Source organism: Strix uralensis, chromosome 4 (genome assembly GCF_047716275.1).
Source record: "Strix uralensis isolate ZFMK-TIS-50842 chromosome 4, bStrUra1, whole genome shotgun sequence".
Lineage (NCBI taxonomy): Eukaryota > Metazoa > Chordata > Aves > Strigiformes > Strigidae > Strix > Strix uralensis.
This window is the reverse complement of record NC_133975.1, coordinates 102622145-102645999: the sequence shown is the minus strand read 5'-3', so window position 1 is coordinate 102645999 and position 23855 is coordinate 102622145. Positions and strand designations below refer to the sequence as shown.

Sequence of the window (23855 nt, the reverse complement as noted above, 5' to 3'; positions counted from 1 at the left end):
TGTCTTTACAGCTGTGCCCTTACAGAAGTCCTACAGTGGGAAGGAAGAGCCCTGCTCACCCTAACTCAGTTTTGGATACAAAGGTATCTGGCTAAAACATGCTATAGATGTATATAAAGGTGCATATAGCTACACACATGAAGCTACCCATTAAATCACTAAAATAAAAACACTGAAAAAAGTTGCATCTTTATTCCAACAGAAATTTAACCCTTTATTGCACTTTGAACATATACATGACAGTTATTTCCCGTATTTCAATACTGATGCTACACCTGTCAAGAGTAATGTTGCTTGAAGATGCAACATTTCAGGCACTGATCCTGCAGTTCAAGTTAGAACTAAAACTATTTACAAAATTATAATTTCTTGTGTAATATTCTAATTACCATAAGTTTAAAAAACATTGTTTATGCAATACAAAAATCAGAAGATTGCGTTTTTACAAACATTAATATTTTGACAATTTTCTGTATACAAGGTTTGACGTTTCAGAAGGTTTTGCATTTTAATTTTTCTTGTATCCAACTAGCAATTCACAGAATCACAGAAGCGTCTAGGTTGGAAAAGACCTCGAAGATCATCCAGTCCAACCATTAACCTAACACTGACAGTTCCCAACTACACCATATCCCTCAGCGCTATGTCAACCCGACTCTTAAACACCTCCAGGGATGGGGACTACACCACTGCCCTGGGCAGCCCATTCCAACCTCTAACAACCCGTTCTGTAAAGAAATGCTTCCTAATATCCAGTCTAAACCTTCCCTGGTGCAACTTGAGGCCATTACCTCTTGTCCTATCGCTTATTATTCGGTTAAAGAGACTCATCCCCAGTTCTCTGCAACCTCCTTTCAGGTAGTTGTAGCGGGCGATGAGGTCTCCCCTCATCCTCCTCTTCTCCAGACTAAACAACCCCAGTTCCCTCAGCCGCTCCTCATACATGTGCTCTAGGCCCTTCACCAGCTCCGTTGCCCTTCTCTGGACACGCTCGAGTCATTCAATGTCCTTTTTGTAGTGAGGGGCCCAAAACTGAACACAGTAATCGAGGTGCGGCCTCAGCAGTGGTGAGTACAGGGGTAAGATCACTTCCCTGTCCCTGCTGGCCACGCTATTGCCAATACAAGCCAGGATACCATTGGAACCAGTAAAGCTTGAGTTTTAAAATGCTTTACCATATAATACAGAATCAAGATAAACTTCACAAGCATATTTCATAGCCTTCAGAAGTTGCATTTCCTTCTATTCGATACTATTTTTGATACTATTTTCAAAACGCACATGCAGAATGTGTGTATTAACGACTAATACTCTGCTCTACATTTTAAATACACCTCTCAAAATCTTCAAGTCTTCCAATCACAAGACTGAACATCTTAATGAAAAGTCAAAGCTGCAGCACATGATGATTTAGGCCCTAAATAGAAATTTATAGTGATTTCTTCTCCTTTTGAGCATATTTCACTCATAAACCAGTTAAAAATGCTAGCAGCTTTTTTTAGTAAGCATCCTTTACATGGGTGAAAGCAAGTCACAGAAATTTCTTATCCCTTCATTTTTCAAACATCAATCTAAAAATACTTGAGGGTTTTTTTTTAAAGTTGTATGTGCTTTACTAAGGAGACCATACTAATTAATACTAATCTATTATTGCTTACTAGAAAATGATCACTCTAGAAATTAAATAGCTTATTTGATGTGCTAATTCCAGATGGAATTAGCTTGGGTGGATGGAAGCTTAGGGTTTGATGCAGAAACTGTGGGGTGAAGTTCTTTGGCCAAACACACAGTCAAAGAGGACTGCACTAGTTCTCCTGCGGTCCTGATGACAAATCTTATAGAAGATGTAACTTCTATAAAAATGTATTTAATACATAACAGCTAATGTATATGCAATTACTCTCCTTGTGTTACAGAAATACTGAAAGTAAGCAACTTCCCTAATTTCCAGATGTGCCTCAAATTAAAAGTTTATGTAAAATGAAAACTACCTGCTAATATTGCACTTCAGTGACTTGCTACAGCAATTAAAAACCTGATGGTCATCATAGCTACAGAAATTGCTCTTAAGGTTTCCAGACAAGAGACCTTTCTATGTTTTGATGGACTGGAAGTCAGCTTATTCAATGGAATTTTAATGAATGTTAGAATAAATTTAAGATTGGGCTATGTAAATAAATGCTGAAAATAAGCAGAAGAGAGGAAGTTCCTCTCCATAGTAGCACTTCTTCGGAATACAACTTGAATATATCAAGGATTATGTTAGAATGTCTAGATAGAGTTGATCGAACCAACAAGAAAGGAAAGATAACTTGTCCTGAATGTGTTACACATCAGTATTAGAAAATGGGAACAAGTTCAGTGTAAGAAAAATCTTTCCAACCAATATTAGACTAGAGGATTTTATGAATTCCATGCTTTGATAATTCAAAACTAATAAGCAATAAAAGGTATGAACCCTATTTTTATCTCAGACACTTTTTGAAGCATTATATTCACACTACCTTATTATTTCTTTCTCCATTTTAAAATGCAGTTTATTTAGTTCCAAGTTCTAAACCATTTCCCTTGCCATTGCAGGTACCAGAAGTCCAAGAATTGTCCTTTAAAATTATCCACACTGCTTGCTATAAGGTCTGTACTGACCATACAGAAAAATAATATTATAGAAGACATTTATCTCTAACTAGGCAAGAAAAACGAATACTGCACTGGGTACACCACTCATTTTTAAAGTATAACACTCTGTGTGCAGGAGACTCATTGCTATATTTTAAAAATAAGAACATACACCGTGAATCCTTATTATGCAAATAAATTTTCAATAAGCCACATTCCTTATAATGGTAACAGACCATTCTGAAAGGTAAGAATATAAGGAAGTTACTGGCAGTGCAACATTCAAAAACTACGCAAAGACAACAAACATGGAATATTATTGGAGAAAAAAAAATCAGGAGAGAATGAGAAAATGCTTAGTATATAAGTAAGTCAGATGATGTTCTCCAAGAGCTCCTACATTTATTTTAAAGGAGACTTTAATATGCTTTTGGCTCAGAACCAGAAAAACACCACTAGCCCTGTCTTAATTTCAAATATTCTTAAATTTTTAGTGGCAAGATTTGATTAGATTGTTTTAGCTATTTGAAAGTAGTGAGAAATACCTGATCTAAGTTTTGCACAATAACGTACTTACAGACTTTGAAATTTAAAAAATTAAAAAGAAATGGCATACACGCTTTTGTTACCCAATGATGGAAATAGGACCGTATTAAAGAAGATTAGCACCTCTCCCAAGATCAAGAAAGGAAGAGAAGCTGTAGCAGTTTAAGAAAGATTTCAAAATACCTGCATATTGTAAAATGAACTGTACAATTTAAATACCCAACTGCGTCTTTGTCTTTAACCCTTTATATCATGGTCTCAAATTTAGGGAGTCTTGACTGCCACTTCCACAGTTCTTGAGTTGCAGTACACTGCTATTTAATTAGCATTTAGTAATACAATTTGTTAATTAGAGGAATACTTGCAATGAACCATAAACCAGAACCTGAAACAAGATTACTTTGCTTTTTTTTTTTTTTAGAAGCACCTATCCATTTACAATTTAACTGTGGATGTACTTTCTTGCCAAGGCATTCAAAAGTAAATGCTATAAAGTAATCTGCTTGTATTTTCAATTAAAACCAAGATATTTTGATAAAAAAAGTGTATGATTACTTTTCAGTAAGAATGGAGATATATATGGATATACACACATGTATATCTACCTATATATATATCTATAGCACAACCTACGTTTGGGACATAGTATAGATGGTCAAACTGACAGGGGGTAAATAGTAATTTCAAAAGAGACACCTGCATGTATTTAAAAAACCTGTACTTAATCGTCCTTTTAGTTTCATAGTTTTAGTATTAGTAACATTAACATTTTACAGTATAGTAATTTCACTACTGATCTTTTATAGCTTAATGGTATTTATATAAATATTACAGAATTGAAATATATTTTATGCAGTTGAAGTTGCTCAGAACGCACCTACATGTGAACATGAAGAGTTTAAGACTGAAAGCTAGAAAAGTGTCAGGCACTGACAAGCTTGACGGTAGACTGCCTTAAGTTTAACAAATAGTTTTAGTGCACATTCCTATGAAAATACTGACTTCCATGGAAGATGAAGCAACATGTTCTAATGAGCAACAAATTCTTATACTTTCATACTCAACAACATTAAATCTAACTCTCATATTTTATTTTGAAAGACCACTTATTGTTGCATATTCAAGAATTCTAGTTTTTACTATTTTGGCTATATGGATAATTAGAAACTAACACTTAACAGTAGAATGCAGAAATGTGTGCAAATGTCAAAGATTTTGTTCAAACAACAGAAACTCAAGTTCAACCAGATTTTGTTCTTGCACCTTATTATTTTGCCTAGGTTTTCTTCAGACCTTAATTATATTTAATGCACTAACCTCAATAACCATAAGACTCCCAAGTTTCTTAGCTTTCATAGGTTTATATGAATCATCAATATAAAAACAAATTACTGAAAAACATATACATGGAACAACTGAAGAACTGCATCACAGTTTTACTCGAGACAAAGCTCTACATCAGTTATCTTCAAAATGTACCCGATTTGACTTTGATAAATAAGTTACTTAAGTATGTAATACAATCAACATACTTACCTGTGGGATAAAGCTAGAATGTTACAGAGTTTGGTAACATTTCCTAAGTGTCTACAGCAAAAGTAGACATTTAAAGTACTTCTGCAAGAGACTCAAAGCCAACTTCAAACAGGAAGACGATTCAACAGATAAAGTGTTTTCATTTGAAGATTGTTTTCCATCTACAAAATTACTACTTTTAGCATACCTTTTGGGGAAAAGTGAGAAAAGCTGAGAGCATGCTGTCCAAAAATACAGTAGCGATTTGCAAGCAGACGTTCCTGCAGAAAACTGAAGTTTCCAACATCCAGTTCAGCAGCAAAAGTATTTATTCTCTTTCAACTCTTAGTGTGTTTCTGATGGTGACCTCCATTTTATTTTTAAACTGCTCATATGACTTTGTTATAGGGAGCTCTAAGCAATTAAGGAGTCGCTTTCCAACAGGATACCTTATATGCAAAAATTTAATAGTAGGTTCAGGATCAAAACCAACAGGTGGTATAGAAAAAGAGCCTGTTACGAAGAGCAGAATATCCTCCAATGTCACTACAGACTCACCACCTAAAAAAGTAGAATTAGGTTGCATCATTTATTGCCTGTTACCCATAAACTGTTATCCTGCATGTTAAGGAAACATAAGATTAATATGCCAAATAAGAAAAATTTTAGCAAGAAAACCCCACTTGGGTTAGTTCTGAAAAATTTTTAATTGTGTAGAAATAAACAAGTCTTCTGCAAGAGGAGACCACTGTTTTCTATCTTTGTGAGACATACACTATCTAATAAGTTCACAGCAAAGCTGAAGAGAGGTAATGAAAAGATTTTTCTGTACCATTCAGGTGTGTTTTTTTTTTTTAAAAAAAAAACACAAAACCCTCACAGGAGTTCTAGTACCAATCTTTCAGATATTTACCCCTCTCAAGTTTGGTTATAATTGGGCAACAGTTTCAGAAATTATAATTAGTAAGGAAGAAGGAACAATTAGGAACTGACAGGGACCGCAAAACCTTCCTTTATCAACCCCACTGAACTCTAAAAACCAAACCTTGTACGTATACCAACAGCTAAATACCCTGAACAGGGAAGGGAGAAAAGAGAAAGAGAAATTACAGAAATTACTTACTTTCCACATCTTGCAAATAACCCATCCAAAAATTAGCAGTTCTACTTTTATTTACATCTGATGAGGAATGGATTGTAAAGAGATCACAAATGGTTTCTGCTGAGAGTCTTTCAGGTTTGTGGCATAATATACTAGAGAATGCCTCTGGATGCATTTGCATTTTCTCTAGCACACCAAGAGTTTTCAAACCTTGCCTAAAACTAGGAGGAAAAAAAAAAGAGTAAGCATGCATCAGAAAGCCAGTAGGTAACTAACTCTACTCTGCATTTTATAAAGCTGTAAGACTGGACATAAAGTTTCCCCATCTGTAGTCTCCAAGTCTTATGAACACGGTGTAAATAGTAGTTCCATTTTATTTTAATCTCGGAAAATGTGTTTAATTCTCATTTTAACAATCTAAGTGTTTCTGCAGAGCTTTTTGGGCAGATGAAAGAAATACCAGCAATATGTAGAAATTAACTTTATTTCCTGGTACTTGACTGTATAAGCATGGTTTACTTATAATTTTTCTCTAAGAACATACTGAATTTCCTTCTTACAAACATCCCTTTAGAAAACACAGTTTAAATTCCTTGTCCCTACACAAAATGAGGTGTTTTAAAAGATAGCCTTCACTTGGTTTCTGCAGTCTGCATGTGTTTACATGCCATTATTTCTCCCTGTGGCAAATGCAGGCAAGAGTATCCTGGGCCACATTAGGAACTGTGGTGGCAGCAGGTCAAGGAAGGTGATCCTTTCCCTCTGCTCTGCACTGGCAAAGCCACACTTGGAGTGCTATGTCCAGTTCTGGACTAGCCAGTACAAGAGATACGGACACACTGGAGAGAGCCCAACAGAGGACCAGTAGGATGCTTAAGGGACTGGAGCATAACGCTATGAGGAAAGGCTGAGACAGCTGGGACTGTTCAGCCTGAAGAATCTCAATGTGTAGAAGTATCTGAAGGGAGTTTCCAAAGAATTTGGAGCCAGGCTCATTCCAGCATTGCCCAGTGATAGGACCAGAGGCAGTGGGCACAAATCGAAACACAGGAGGTTTCATCTGAACATCAGGTAACACTTCTTTACTGTGACAGTGACTGAGTACTGGCACAGGTTGCCCAGAGAGGTTCTAGAGTCTCCATCCTTGGAGTTATTCAAAAGCTGTCTAGACACAGTCCTGGGCAACTGGTTCTAGGTGGCCAGGCTTGAGCAGGGGGTGGTGAACAAATGACTTCCAGAAGTCCCCTTCAATGTACACACCAATCTGATGCTGTGATTTAATTTTTTTTTTTTTTTTAAATAGCTCTGCAGGTTGAAAAAATTTCACTACTTACTGTGTACTGGATAAGAACATTTCAAGCAACCAGCTTTACAATTTAACCACCATGGTAAATCAGGATTAAAGTTTTACTTAAGTTGTTTTCTTAGATCTCAATAGGCCAAACCAGTAAAGTTCAGAATAAACATGTTGAAAATGTACAGTGGTGTAGACCATTAACAGCTAAAGTGACTAACTCACTACTTTTAGTCCTTGATATTGACAAGCGAATTCTTGTTCGGTTCACTTTTGCACACTTTAAGCCCACCTCCAAAAACACACAAACCCCACATTTTGCCATAAACAAACACATTACTCACTACCTTTCACCTTTTAATTGTTTTAAAATATGGTATAGATTGGTCAAATATGCCATAGAGGGCCTTGACTGAAAGACTAACTACTTTCAACTTTGTTAAAAAAATACTTGCATTCAAAATTAGTTTTCATAGCTCTTGGAGATTCAGTTGATTCAAATTTGTCAAAGATAACACCATAAATGTATAAAGTGTAAATCCAACTATACTTGTTGGAAAAATTAGCATCCAATGCCTTTTTACTGAGCAGATGAAGAATGCAAATTTGAAGTAAGGTCAGAGACCAATCAAAATACAGTCAACTGCTGCAACTTTCCCAGCTATTTGAAGTCATCGCTACCTCATGGAAACACCAATGCAATGCTTACATTTTAAGTAGGCCAATTTACACTTATGCACGTTATTGCCCTCCTAATGGCACACAAACTCCCTAATTAGAACTCTGGAAAATTCATTTAAATTCTAAATGTACATTTAACACTTCTAAAATTTAAAGATTCTAAATCTGAGCAATTCTGAATTCAAAATGAACATAAGCTAGAGAAATTTTGTAGTGCAAAGGTCTGTCATACTATAGTTTACAACTGTCAATATGCCGCTCTCTTCATAGAGTTGAAAAAGGAATGTGACCAAGGAGAAGTGGAACGGAGCAGATATGTAGAGAAATAATTTCAATCTTTCAGTTTAACTAACTAGTTAACAGTTGCTGCTTAATCCACTGAAAATTACAGTACATTTCATTGGTTTAAATGGAGAATAAGTAAGAACATGTTAAAGTTAGTTTTAGCAACATATTAGTATTTCAGTGAGGAAAATATCCAGGAAGTTTGAAAACTCAAAACAAAACAAACCTTTCTAATGGCGAAATAATTCTCTTGATTACATGATGGAACAATATGTCATTCACCAGCATATTCTTATCACACAAAGATGTTATAGGTCTTAAACATCCAGCAGCAGCAAGGAATTCATAACAGCTGTGTATTGTAGACTGTAGGCTGGACAGACTATTTGCATGTTTTATCTGTATCAGAAGATAAAAGTTAGGAATCTGTTTACTATGTGTGTGTATATATAAGAATAAGCTTCTTAATTTGAACTAAAGTTATATTCAATAAGCCCTTCTTTAATCTCCAAATATAGTCTTAAACAAGAATTTGCCAGTAAATTTAGTTTTATTTACCATTTTTATTGTTTGTGCTACATCAACATCAGCAACATCTTCCAGTGCCGGCTTCACATTCTCTGGACCATAGACAAGACAACTGAACAGTGTTTTGGAAAAGAAACCAGGAGATGGGCCACCGTGAACCAGAGAAACTGCCATCATTTTACCAGCTTCAAAATAAAGATCCTCTTTTACGGCTGCAAATGAAAAAAAAATATATTTACTATATATGCATAAAAATAATGCATAAAAAAAGATGCTCTTTTTTTTAATAGAAAATCTCATAATGCAATTCCTTCTTACTTCAGGAGATGCAACAAATTAGGTTTGCCATCTCCTGCTGGTTGAAACAGTAAGACCAGTAATTTTTTTTTACACAGGAGTACCATATTCTTTTACTCCAACTCTTCAGCCACTATCAAGGTTTGGGAGGAAATGTAACATCCTCTTCCACTTTGTACCCAATGCACATTTAATTCTGATGCGTAAGAACTCAAAAGAAGCTAACTTTGGATTTTTACAGAGCATACTATCAGAGATAATGTTATAGAAATTTGAGGAAAAGAAAATATGTAACAGAAAGTGAGTCAGAAAGAATGAAATTCACTTGTAGAGAACAAATACATTAATTAAAAAGTTCCAAGACTAATTATATGCTGCAATTTTTCCTTGCTTGTCATCAACTCTTCCGACTAAACCCAATTTTTTTGTTATTACAACTCTGCACCCCTTTAGAATTGAGAAACAAAAAAAATTTAAAAAACCCAGTTTCTATCCATCAGGACTATAATTGTGAACTGACAATCAGGCTGGCTGAAGTTTTAAAAACCTTTCAAGTTAAACAGTTCTAATGCATTTTTGAACAAAGCATTTAATTACCGTCAAAATCAAGGGACAAGTTCTTTGCAGAAGAGCCCTCAAACAATGATGAATTCTGAAGGTGAAGCATTAATAACTGGAAGAAATGGTGTTTTGATGCAGCAGAAGTATCTGTCTTTGACCTATTTTTGAAGTTTGTGAACTTTATTTCAATGGTGTTTGTAGGACTGAAGTTGCGCTGTCTAAATCCTTTTAAAGCACTATTCCAGATATTTTCTGCATTGATGTAAAGCCTTGAAGTTTTTGTATTAACTTGTAGATTTAACTCTTTCAGTATATTAGAAGCTTCCCTTCTTTGTTTTCTTAAATGCCTACAAGAAAATTGCATGTATTTTCAGGTGAAATCTACGATTCATAATTAGCAACAGTTATACAGGAAAGATCCTAAAAATCTATTAAGAAAAACACCTCTTTAAACACTTTGGTACATTTAGGTATTACCCAAATTATATCAGCAAAACATGTGGTTTCAAACTGCAAGTGTAGTGGCAAATTTTAAAGTACCTCTAAGAAATAAAAGAGAGGTAGAAATAGTTACATTCGCATAAAACTAATGGTTATTTTCTTAATTCAATTATACCAACAGTGCCAAACAATTCTCACACCATCATTCTACATTTGAACAATGTGAAACAAGTGAGAAATTGATGAGTTTACCATGTTTGTGTTAAAGATGCTTTGCAATCAAATTAGAATACACTGTCAACTATTCACTAATATTTAATCAGTCACTATAATCAAAAATGCATTTGAGAAATGTGTTATATTTTTTAAAATTAGAACTGCAACAAATCTAAATAAGACCCCTTCTTTATTTTCTAATTTGCAAGCAAAACAATTTCAAGTACCCTACCTACTAGAAGTAATTAATTCCCTCCTCTTAATTTTTAGCACATATTACAGGTGGAATTCATAAATTAAGTATTCACAAAACACAGAATTTTATATCTTTAAACTGAATTAAAACATGTATTAAAACATGTTATTTTACCACTGATTTTAGTATAACCATGAACTATTCCTTTGGTACAAATCCAAAAACATTAAAAATTCAGGACATGTCTAATTTGGAGAAAGTAATTAGGACTCTTTTCAATCACCCTTTTCTAAAGAATGACTAGCCATTCAGTAAGGACAAATATGCATTTCTGGGTTTTGATCCCCTCACTACCTAACCTAAAAATTCTCAATATCATTCTTTTTTCCTAACCCCCCTCTAGCATTCAGAAACAGCAGAAGCCTTTATCAAGTTATGACTTCAGCTCTACAGTGTATTCAATTCAGTTCTTCCAGTGACTATATATACACACACAAATATATGCATATATAGCCACTATATATATATATACACACTGACACACATCATGTTCTGTAAGAAATATGGTATAAAGCTATGTCCTGAATTACTCTTCAATGTAAGAAAAAGAGGAAAATACTTTTTCCTCAGGCACCAGTTTCTGTCTGACATCAGTGGAGATAAGGACATCATCACTCTGTTGGATGCTGGAAGTTCTAGGTGTGTGCAGGGCGATGAGTTGTTCTGACACATTCTCTTTGGTGATCTATAAGCCAAAACAGTATTTTAAGAGTAGATACAACTGAAGAATGCATAAACACAGCAATATAATTTCCCCCTCTTTCAGTACTGAATCTCATTTGTATGTTCATTTACATGAAAACCATCAGTGCCTGAACTACAATTTTAAAGTAATAATTCAGTATTTTATTATGTGGTGGGTTTAGAATCTGTTTTTAGTTGCATCCCATACATGAGATGGAAGTCCCAACTGATACAATAAGTAAAAACTAGAAATATTAGTTTTTATAGACTTGAAAAGTTTTTATTACAGCAGAGGAAAACATTATTTATATAAATACCTCTAAGCTAGATTTCTAGCACACTATTAACATGAAAAAAAATAGGATAAGCAACCGTAACTTTGTTTTGCCATTTGTACATTCAAAGTTAAGTTGTTAATATTCCTTTTACAAGGATCTAATTTTATCAAACTAAAAACTGGTTTACATACCACCAAATGCAAATAGCGATAGCAAATTTACAGAGTTCATGGCTTACTCAGAAAACTTCAATCACTAAACTTTACTTGAACTTTATTCAACTTGTAATTAAGTGTAAGAAGTTTCTCCTACAGAATAAGCTATCACCTCCTCATCTTTAAATACTCTTTTACGTTATAATCAGTTTCTGCTTGAAAACAGAAAGTTACACACTGGAGAAGAAAACTGCGTTGAGATCCCGGTGACTGCCGAGGGCACTTTGGAGGTGGCTCTTCCAGCAAACAAGTTGTACCATCTGTCTTTTCAGAGGTAGCCAAAGAACGCTTTTTCTGTTTGCTGTAGTTTCCTGTATGATTAAATTATATTAATACAGTGAATTTGCTCGCTGTAAAATACAGAGTATTAGAATTTATCATTTTTAGAAGTCACTGTCACATCCATATCTTTACCTGATTTTGCAAAGATACTTCTGCATTCCGTGCACTCCCAGTTTTGCTCCCGTGACTTCATAGATGAACAGGCCAAATGAGTTCCACGGGAGCCACAACACTGACAACGCTTTATTTCCCATTTACTAAAATTAAAAACTTATGAATTTAGAATTAGACAGAAGAATGAAGCTAGTTAAAACAAAGAATATTCAACAGTAAGTGTAATCCAGACCCTAAACTAACAAAGCCTAATTGTATCAGTCTGGTAGGACTGTATATAATCAAAAGAAACTTTCTTCAGACAAAATGTACTCACAATTCCTCACTGCAGCAAGGAAAAAAAAGCTCCCACATTCCAGAACCTTGTATTGAAAGAGGCTATGAGTTAGTATGCTCCCCTGCCTTGAAGACAATAGCTTGCAGCCCATATTTTCTCCTCACATTACTAGATAGCAACATCCTCTGTATTTTTTCATTCAGCTTTTCCAAATGGTAAATTTTTTAAAGGATCATATCTGATTATTCTTACACATTCAGAATAAGACACTTCATTAATGACAGTGTTCAAGTTTGTTAGGTTTTTGTCTGGATTTCTGCAATTTTGCTTAAACATACAACGGAACAATGTGACATATTAGTTCAAATATTGGAAGCTTGAGGTACAACTCTTAAAGGCAAAGTAAATCCTGAGGTGCTCACATACCATAAATGAACCAAGCAATGTTTGGTCAAATCTGAACAATGCCTACAGGGAGTAACCTACCACGGTACTACAGAAACAAGTCTTCAAAGTAGAGGCTCTGACAGCTTTGAGTATAGTCATGCCAGTGGAAGACATAAATTTCAGAAGCAACACAAATAAAGCAAGAAGTAATGCAGAAAATGAACTTGTTAATCAAAAATCAACCAAGTAGAGCAGAACACTACATATAGTAGAGTGAACATTATATGATCACTCAAACCTCTCAAACTATCAGCAATATTCTAGCTACCATTTGCATACAGAGGGATAGCTTGCAGACTGATTTTAGTTAATTTTCAGCTAAGTCTAGTACGTTAATGAATTTCTTGTAAAGGTATTAAGTATTCTAACAATTACTGAATTCTTGAATTAAGCTCTGAAAGATACACAACATTAGTTTAGGCACGTGCTATTCTACATGTGGATGTACAAATTCTACTTCAGCTCTGTATCACATGAGAATAAGGACAAGATAACTGATAATCAATTGGTTTGGTTTTCTTGGCTTTTACAACATTATTAGAGAAAATTAGTATTGAGATGTTATTATAGAGAGTAAAATAAACATTTTATTTGAACACGGTATCTTGGCTTGAAATTAAAACCTGATGCTGAAAAGTATTGAAGCATTTAAATAAAGAAAAAAACCCCAAACACCCCAAAGTACTATTCCATCCTAGGTTACACCTTCCTGCAAAAGTGTCATACCTATCGGGTTCATTATAGTCTCTTCCTTTCTTGCAGAGACATCTTTTAATATCACAGTGTTGATAACATTGCAGTAGTTCTTGATATGCATTCTCTTCAAGTTCCCAAGATGCATCCCTATAAACAAGCCAGAAGATCTGTTATCACAGCTGTATTTCTGATTGTTTAAATGGGTTACTCTGTCTTTGGAAAAGATATATGTAATAACCACATGAAGATATTTCAGTCATGTAACTTTCCATGCAACAACTAGACAACTGAGAGGGGGAAGAAAAAAGTCTAGGAACAAAAATAATACTATAAAATACACAGATATTTTCTTGTGTACAGTTACTTTGATTAAAGTATTTATTATTTTTTCATATGACCTCAGTGCATGTTTGCTCTGTTTCATACTATTCCGCTTTCTCTCACAGCAGACATGGATATTTGCTTTGTCAGTCTACTCAAGTCACCACTGAAAACAGTCTCATGAAAAGTAAGTCAGAATTTTTCAGATTGGTATGGAAAAGCTCATCAAGTATTTTAACTCTTCTTCCTCTCCAAAATCTTGAGCTTCTGTCTCTGGATGGAATTAATAGTAGTCTCTGAAGAGACTAATAGTTATAAAAGAATACTACTTCTAACAAAGAAACATCATTCTGATGTTTGTCTTATTTTGGACCCCATCAAACGGTAGCAACTTATGAAAAACAGGTCAGAATTTTAGAAGCAGTTGTTATACTAAACATATCCTTAGCAATCCCTTGGGAGAAGACAGAAGCTGTATGACTGAGTAATCAGTCAATTATAATACTGTCTGGACAGAAATTCAGATAATTGAAAAACCTGGGCACAGAAAATGCACTTCTCAGCAACCTCTATGTTTATGCAAAATTACTGTATTTAAGAAGTGTTTTGATCTTTTAAATAGGTCCCTGGTTGAATCATGGCATTAAAAATTACTTTTCAGAGCCTCCTCCATTATGTTTGAGATTACTAATTTGGCCTTTGACAATTTTTATGCATAACTAAAAGGAAACAGGCTACTCTTTACCAAACCAAATAATTCTACCATTGAAGGCAGAACTGAGGTTTCACATGATAATAGATGCAGTTCTATAGAATAAATAAAAAAATGGTTTTAACACCCTATCAAAGTTTTTTATAAAAGAGTGATTAGTTACAAAATTACTTACTTTTCTGGAATATGTATGCCCATTCTCAACATTTCTTTCTGAAATTTGTCCTTGTTATTACATACTGTGCACCTAAAGAAAAATATCCCAGCACTCAAAGCTTGATACTGCATCAAGAAAAAAAAACACACACAACAAAAAAACCAAACCAATTATTGAATTACTACCATCCTTAGGATGCCAATAAATAATGCCTTAATATCTATAACCATTACATTCATGTATATTGTTCTGACCCGGATGTTAAAGCTGACATCAATCATAATGTCCCTTGATATTGAAGCAAACGGTGAGCATTTTCTCTTCCTTTAAAGGACAAGAGCTCACATGCTAGAATCAGGTTTATAAACAAAAGCACAATCCTTTTCAGTCAACCTCTCCAGATCTAGAATGAGTTTACAAAAATAACCTTATAACTTTTTCTAGCTCTGGACTTAGGCAAAGATAAATGACATCTTTAGCATTTAGATTCTGCACATAATGACTTGCAAAGTGGCAACTACCTAGGCTGGACTTCAGTTCCTAAAAATAACTAAAGGCATGAAGTGTAACACACATGCAGAAACATGGGGGGGAATTAATATTTTTTTTTAAAAAAAACCAAAAAACCTTCTTGTAAGACACTAGTCTCCAAAACACAATTTTAGCATTGTCCTTCAAACCTAATGTATTTCTGTACCTACTGCCTACTTAACCCTAAGCAATTTTACAGAATTTTAAAGAACTGTTCCATTATTTTTAAACACAACAGAAATGCAATCTCCATGGATGAAAAGAGAAAAGAAAGGGAGAACCTGTGTTACCTGCAAGCATTCTCGATGAAACCAAGCATTTTTACAGCAAGGACTTTTCAATACAGTGTACACTGGAAGCTGTTCAACCAAATCCAGGCATATCGTACACTGTGATGTTCCTCTAGATTCTTTGTCTGGAAACTTTTGGACTGGTCTATGTTCCCAACAGTAAGATCTAAAAATAATAATTTGAGGTTCCCTTGTCAAAACAACATTTTAAGAACCTTCATCATAAAATTTGAAGATAGTAAAATTAATTTGCTACTCGATCTGTTTTCCATGAATAAACACTGTGCAACAAGCTAAAAAGGCAGACACACACTAGTTTTGGCTGGGATAGAGTCAATATTTTCTTCATAGTAGCTTGCATGGTACTGTGTTTTGGATTTGCGATGAAAACAGCATTGATAACACAAGGATGTTCTAGTTATTGCTGAGTGGTGCTTACACATCGTCAAGGCTTTGTTTCTCACCCCACCAGTGAGGAGGCTGGGGGTGTACAAGAAGCTGGGATGGGACCCAGCCAGGACAGCTGACCCCAACTGACCAAAGGGATATGCCATACCATGATGTCAAGCTCAGCAATAAAACTGGGGGAAGGAGGAGGAAGGGCAGATGTTCAGAGTTGTGCCATTTGTCTTCCCAAGTAACTGTTACACATGATGAAGCCCTGCTTTCCTCGAAACAGCTGAACATCTGCCTGCTGATGGAAAGTGGTAAATGAATCCCTTATTTTGCTTTGCTTGCGCATGCAGCTGTTGCTTTACCTATTAAACTGTCTTTATCTCAACCCACAAGTTTTCTCACTGTTACCCTTCCGATTCTCTCCCCATCCCACTGCAGGTAGCGAGCAAGCGGCTGTATGGTGCTGTGCTGCCTATCAGGGTTAAACCACAACACACATGTAAACAAATTATGTATCTAACAGAGCAAGTCAATAGAGCAATAGTAGGAAAGAAGCATGCTGCCAACTGATGTTCTGTAAATTACAGAGATCATATATCCCCTTTCTCTCAAAACTTCTTTTGGTCCAAATAATGAATTTCCTGTCCTCAGAACCCCAAGCTCTTCCTATATTTCAGTGTCACCATGATGTTAAAGGAACAATTTTGAGTTTGCATATTGATTCTACAGAGTCTAGGTAGCATGATAAATTTTATAATTTAGAACATTTTCAAAGAAGTGAGACAGCCAAGAACTCCAGCTCTAGAAGCAACCTCTCTGAAAATGCATTATTTTCAAACGTGCTTGACTGAATAGAAGTCATTTATTTTAAGAAGTTAATGTGCCTGCCAGACTTCAGTCTACCCACCCTACAAACTCAGTTCACAATAGGCAGAATAAAGCTGTTCTCAAATACACTCAAGAGTATTTTGACTACAGCCAAGATGCTGGACAGATGATAGTAAAAGAAAATAAAGTGTTTAGACGTTTGATATTAAACACATTTCTCCTACAGTCCACCTCTAATACAAAAAGACAAACAAAAGACCAAATCCAACCACTCTGCAGTTTATTTCAGTTTAGGATTTAATGCTCAATTTTATAAACAAATTATAAATAAATTATATCTTTAAAAGTGTCAAGAATTTAGTTTATAGGTACTAGGTATGCAATAAAACTGCTTGGCCTTTATGCTTTCCACAAATCAGATATTTTTTGTTAGATAATCTGGATGTCATTTATAATTAACAGCCTATCCAATGACAACCCATGAAAAAACAAATCACCTCCTGTATAAATATAATGAAAATGAAAAAGCAACAAAACGCCAGAACTTACCTGAAGTCTTCCATGAACTGAAAAATACATTCCTTTTGTATTCCACAAGGAAAATGGTAACTTCGTTTGCATTTGGGAGCTACACATCCAATTGAGGCACCCTTTTTCTTACAGATATTACATTTCTAAAAATAATTCATTGTAGAAATAACAGACTATTAACTAAAGTCCAAGTAAAATTATAAATTTTCTATTGGTTTAACTCCTGTAAAGCGTGTAACAGAATATCAGCCAATAGCTTGTAACTGTGACAAGACTATTGTGTTTCAGCTCTATTTCAAAGAGTAAAGATACTTAGCTATTTCACAGACTTTGATTATGTATTGTTTTATATGCATGTGACACGTAAGCCAAAATACAAGTTATTTTACCCATACCTATACTTTAGTTACACCTATAAAATTATATGTCAGTTTGAAGCACAGCATGAGGGATTATGCACATGTAATTTGCTCTTACTCATTTATCTGCAACATAGCCAGGAAATAAAAATTTTAGCAAATTTCTGTAGGTTTTATTGTCCCTTGTGGCTTCCATGAACCCAATATACTTGTTAATTAAATGTAAAACTCAGATGCTTGAATGGGCTCAGCACACTGCCCACTGGAGAAACAAAACAAACCCCATGGGCAATACTAAGACAACTTGAAAGTTACTTTTTTTCCCCCCTTGTAAATATCAAAGACTTAATTCTTACCAGTTTTGCAGCTCTATTTACTTCTTTTCTAATATCTGTGATTAAGAATCCATCTACACCTTCATCTTCTTCCCCTCTCTGCCAAATGCCACTTGACATCAACTATGAAAACAAATTAAGTATTTTAAAACATCCACCTACCTAAAGATTTAAAATTACCTATACTGCATTTGTCAGGTAAGAGAGAAGCTTAGTTTAACAAAGCTTGTGTGCAAACATTTTAATGATTAAAAAACAGATCCAAAACTTCTATATATTTTTGTCTGATAAGACATAATAGGGAATAGTAACCAGTAACATGAAAGTATTTCACAGCATCGAAGTCTTCTAATACTGTAGAGCCCAAGATGGTGTATTTTACCTTCCACTTTGAAGTATACAGACTATTTAGATAATTGTCAAACAATTACTTGCAGCATATAAAGCTTCAGAGGAAGTAAAATTAAATTAGTTTTGTTAATGTGAATGACATTTGTGCTGTGGAGATAATGAAGCACAGTAGGAAGTATATGTACTGAAGTGCAACCTAAGGGGAAAAGTAATTCACTTTAGAGAGTTAAATCAAAACAGAATTGAGTAACTGGGCAAGTCAGAAGAGCCTGATGATAATTTACTTAGTAAGGCAGTTACATCACAAACTTCAAATAACTAAATAGTTTCACAACTTGATGCCTCCTATATTCTTTACAATCCCATTTTATAGTTCTCATTTCAGAATTTCAACACAGCACCAGTAAGAGTTTTATCAATATTTTAGTCAAACAAATGTAAAATTTTACACCAAAACCAATTAAGAATGTATTTTTTTTTAAATGTGAGACATTTGGCAAAGAAAAATGAAACTGCACCACTAACTGGCCTCTTTCTAGAACTCTTTTATATAATAGTCACTATATTTAAGTAAAATCACATGGTTTTGTTTTGTTTTTTTTTTTTTTTAAAAAGTAGGGACCAAAACTTAGAAGATGACTGTAGCAAGCTCATCACAGTAAAATATCTTATAAATCATAAGGCTCAGTGTTGCAAGCATGCCCTTGCCTAGCTGTTCTGCTCCATCAGGAAAGGACTTTTTCCTATCATTTCATGTGGCCTTATGAATGAAACAAAATTATCACAAAGACCTAAATTTCCTCTCAGCTGCTTTATTTAAGAAAAAAAATATAGTTCTATCTTTATGTAACTTCAGAAAACCTCCACTCTGCCTAGTCTTTAAAGGATTCAATATCCAACCTATTAAGCCATCTGTAATCAACACAATCTTTAAAGAACTGGTTGAAAAAACAAACAAAACCCCCAAACTGTTCCTGATAATTTCGAGCCTGGTTTTTTAAACCTAGGAAACAATTTCAAACTGTATTTATTAACATATAAAAAAAATTTTTTTTGAAGTATTCATATTATTTTAAAAACCTGCAAAAATTTAGAGTTTGAAAGGTAGCTTAAGCATACCTTTAAGAATATGACTCTTGGGAAGCGTCAAGTGTGGTAACAAAAGATACTCAACTGTAGTTTATATCCATAGCTTTGTTCAAATTATAAGCTTTTAGTGATCTATTTTTATTTATCACTAAATAGTGATACCGTAGCTGTATCTGATCAGTAGTGTACATATTACTAATCTGAAAAATAGGACTATTTCTCAAGTGTTACAGTGTCCTGTATAATGACAGACAATAACTCACATCCAGACAAGAACTAATGAGAAATAAGAAGAGCGACAACTTTTCTCTACTTTTCCCCCAAAGGGCGGAATTTTCACATTCTAAATTTTGGAACACAACTTCTCTTATAGAAGCGAGTATGTAGGTGCAATCTATTCCCTTTCTCTTAGCATGTACCTTCATTGCTATGATAGGTCAGGAGAAATAACTAATTCATTTAAATGGATTTTGAACAGAATTTAGCTTTGAAAAAGGCTTGTTGGGATTTATTTATTTCATCTGATGCACCTGACAAGTACAAGCCTTCAAGGCTACAAGTTTAAGATGACAGTTCAAGCTTTACAACAACAAAAATGGAAAATGTCACAACACCTATTTAATACTTGTTGCCCTTTTATTTTAATTTTTTTTAGTTACAACAAACAACCTTGAAAATCAATAGCACATACTTACCAAACAGTAATAATGAACAGTGAGATCGTATTCCACATAGGTCCTTTTTTCTCCATACTTTTCAGGGCAGTCATCTGTCCGTCCACAGAGAACACAGACTAAAATATAGAATCATGTTTATAGTTGCAGGGAATGTACTGGAATTACTATGGATCAGCTGTAGAGCAGTAACTTTCATCTCTTTTAATTACATGCATCTTGAAGTAGATTCCTGGATGAAGAACAGTAGATACCCCTCTCTCCTTAATGTTGAATTCCATAGTAAATATAGAAGAGGGTACTATTTGTTCCTTCTCTAGTTCCTAAAAAGAAAATACTTCACCAGTTCCACCTGTCTGCTGATTCAGGAGAGGGCTATCACCCAAGTGATATTCACTAGCTGATTGTGTTCCTAACTGAAATGTTCTTCCCAAAACACCCAAAGATAATTATCAAATGGCCAAGTGTCCAGGTGCATGTGAAGTGTCATCTAATTGTTCTCAGTACTGTACATAAAGACATCACCATTAGAATCCATGAAGCAACTTAACTGTTTCATTGTATACCTATGTGATAACCTTTGTGAAAGCATATGAATGGTACCCTGACTGTATCAAGTCATATGCTACCAGTGCTTTTAAAGGAGTGCTAGCTTCAAAACATTCAGGGATTTGAGACAACATTGGAGTCAACTAAAACCTTGAGGACTTCCCCATTTCTGCAGTTCCTAGCCCACTAACATACTTCCACAGACATTTAATATCTTCCCCTCAATTCTCAAGAGATATATAAGACACATTTTCAATATTCTAACATCAAGCACAGTCATAGTAGTGATGAGACTAGATGTACTGCTTCAGCCTAAGAAAATCTTGAATGATACATCTCAAACACAGTTGTGTGTGATTTGACAGCTGAATTCCCAAGGTTACTTTCTTAAAACATCTGCAGAAATGACTGTTTCTAAACATTCCAATTACAGCAAACAAATCCAAGGAAGTTTACAAGTTATTTCTTATTCATTCCCTGCAACAAGTGGTTCCAACACAATCTGATTACTGAAAATCCACCTGTTCTTTAAGCCCAAATAAATTGATATTGTATATGCAGATTAAAGATTTCTGTAACTATTTAATAAAAACCTTACTTACATGGACTCTGAATGTCAAAGTTATTGTTTTTACTCATCCTGAGTTCTTCTAGCAGTCTGTCATGAAAAAGAAATGAGGTGTTAAATACATCTAGCGCATTAATAATGACCATTATATATGGCTTTTACATTTTATTTTCAATTAAAAAACCCCCCAAACTCAGTAAAGTAAAAACAGGATCAAGAACAAAAGAATATTATAATTCAAGTGTTATTGTGAGAGAGAGGGGTTTGGGAAGCAGGATGCAAGTGTTTAGAAAAAATATTCCCAGACCAATGAAACATGTAGCAACTTTTAACTATTTCCCCAAACTATCAAACAAGATACTTTATTTTCAAAAGAGAAAATAAACAAGTCCAATGCAACAGCTAGTTATGTATAGACTTAATTGTACAGAAGAGTTTGCATAAACATCAAAAATAATGATCCAAGGACAACCAAGGAAGCAGTAGCAACTCCTGTTCAAATAAAGATTGTATTAACATGAGGAACTTGGAAGAAAAAAATTAACTGGGTAGAATAATGATATAACTGTGAAGATAGTCCCCATTGTTTGGAGAAAATGCAGGATCCTGGCCTTGTCAAAGAAATCCTCATCTAAGACCAAAAAAAAAAGGTGAGGAATCCAAAACAGGGACATGCATACAGGGGAATTTACACCATTTAGAGCTGTCTTTTACATTCTAGAGTGGAGAGTAATTTATTTAGAAACACTAACCTAACCCACATGTCCTTCAGACATCGCATGCCCCTAAAAATTAGATCCCCAAGATACATTAACCCGGGGGCAGCGGGACGGAACCCTCGCTGCGTGCCGCACCATGCGCCCTAGCCCACCCGGGCGGGAAACAGACAAACGTTTCTTCAGGGCAGCACTAAGAGGATTGTTCTTTCTCTAGTGCAAAGTAGAACCCCTGCAGGAACATATCTGTAGATCTTTGACTTGCCTTCCCTTCGGAAGCTGAAGAAAGCATGACGGAAGTTTTTCAAGACGAGGACGGCGGGCGCTGGCGTGCGGACCCGGGCGCGACGCAGCAGCCGGCGGCCCCGGCCCGCCGCGGGGGCAGGGAGCGGCCGGCCTGCACCCCCGCGTCCCAGCAGGGACCCCGGCAGGCTCCGAGCTGCCGGAGCTTTGCTATTTACAGCTTAGATGGCCGCCAGGTACGCGCTTCAGGGACAAACCTCCGGCTAATCCAAACTATTGCAAGTAAAGCACTGCAGCCATTTTACTGGAGTACGTTTCCCTGGCTCCAGCAAAACAGAAAAAAAAAATCGCGGCTCTTCCCCCATCACCCACATTCCTTCCTGTTTTCTCAAACTCCTTCAGGGAAACGAACCTGGAGTTCAAATTTGCAAGTTAAAAGACAGGCGAGAACAACCATTGAGGGTCCCTGCGCCAGTCCCACAGGGCTCTGTACAGGAACAAAGCAATTCCGTGTCCATTTGCAGACAGGAACACGTTATCATCCACTGTTTATAAAAAAGACCCGTAAACAAAAAGTATCTACTTTGCCTAAATAGGCTAAAAAAATCCTCCTCAGAGCCGATATTTAAGTTTTGCTAAGTTCTATAACTCTTCACTGCTCTAGAATGTAAGTTGTGTTAATTTAAGAGTTTTTAAACGAGAGGATGGGAAAAAAAACAAAGCAACCCCAAGAGGCACGGTTTCAGGTACGCGTTTTCCTTAGCATGCGAACAAAGGAACCCTCCCAGATCCCGTCCGTCCATGTTGCGTGTCCCGAATTTAATACGAGAGGGTCTCCCGCTCACCTCGCGGGTTGTAACACGACGCCGTGTCCCGACAGCAGCCCGCCCCTCGGCAACCACCACCCGGGCGGGGGCCGGCGACTCCCGCCACGCTCCGAGGAGCCCCCGCCACCGGTCAGGTGCCCACCCGCTGTCCGGGCCTCACGAGGGTTCAGCCACGACACCCGAGCGGCGTCTCTCCGAAGGGCACAACGGCCGCGGCAGCTTCCGAGGCAGAAGCCCCCCGACCAGCCCCAGCCCCAAGCCCCGTCCCGCCTCCCTCGCGCGGCGGCACTCGGCGAGTCCCCGCGGGACGCCGCTCGCCTCCCGCTAGTGTCCTCCGGCAGCGGGAAGATTCCCTCTTAGATGAGCGATTCCGCTGCCTGCTGCCTCCACGCGGGCGGCGGGAGACAGGCACCTCCTGCTCCCCAGAGCACGGACAGGGAAGCTGTGCACGCTGCTCCCCCGCCCGGCTCCCCCAGCCGAGAAGCGGGGGGTCCCCTCTCCCCGGCCACGGCGACTTAAGCTGCCCCTTCGGCGACTGAACGCCCCACCCGCCCCTCGTGAGGCGGCACTCGCGTCCTTACCCCCTGGCTCAGCCAAGGCCAGAGAAGCGCAAACCCTCAGCCCCCTCGGGGCGTTACTCACCCGAAGGCAGCCCCGCCAACAACGCACCCGGGCAGCGCGGCGCCGCTGGCGGTAACCGACAGACAATTCAAACGCCAACATCCGCCGCCCTCCCGGAAGCGGGGCGCCAGCACCCCCGCTCCGCCCACCGCCGCGCCGCCATCCGTTGCATCGGCGCTCGGCCACCTGCGCCGGGCGCGCCGCCTCGCCTCCGCGGGAGGAGACGTGCGATCCTGGAGATCGGCACTCGACTGGGGGGGTCTGACGACGGCGGGTGGTGCCGTGGGGCCGGGCTCAGTGGGCGGGAGCCGTGAGGGGCGGGGCGGTGGGGCCGGTGGGCCGTGCCCTCCCGTGGGGGGCGGTGCTCCCGCCGTCGGTGTGCTGCGGGATTGCCCAGCTTCTGGCGTCGCCGCGCAGAAGCAA

The 23855-nt window shown here is 37.0% G+C and overlaps 1 protein-coding gene across 2 annotated transcripts; it reads right to left on the bottom strand.

The window, feature by feature from the left end:
- Window positions 1–187: 187 nt before the first annotated feature.
- On the bottom strand, window positions 188–23570 carry G2E3 (G2/M-phase specific E3 ubiquitin protein ligase). 2 transcript variants are annotated; one of them, XM_074868216.1, is made up of 16 exons: window positions 23454–23570; window positions 21060–21115; window positions 19930–20027; window positions 17816–17917; window positions 17119–17243; window positions 15346–15511; window positions 14543–14649; window positions 13365–13481; window positions 11933–12057; window positions 11697–11829; window positions 10901–11026; window positions 9465–9775; window positions 8601–8782; window positions 8269–8441; window positions 5804–6003; window positions 188–5241 (listed from the first exon to the last, which is right to left on the bottom strand). In XM_074868216.1, the coding sequence occupies exons 2-16, from the start codon at window positions 21094–21096 to the stop codon at window positions 5009–5011; spliced, it is 2235 nt and encodes a 744-aa protein (XP_074724317.1). In that variant the 5' UTR covers window positions 21097–21115; window positions 23454–23570; the 3' UTR covers window positions 188–5008. The 2 variants fall into 2 exon arrangements, with proteins under 2 accessions (XP_074724317.1, XP_074724316.1); XM_074868215.1 differs by lacking the exon at window positions 23454–23570 and adding an exon at window positions 22830–23063.
- Window positions 23571–23855: the final 285 nt, after the last annotated feature.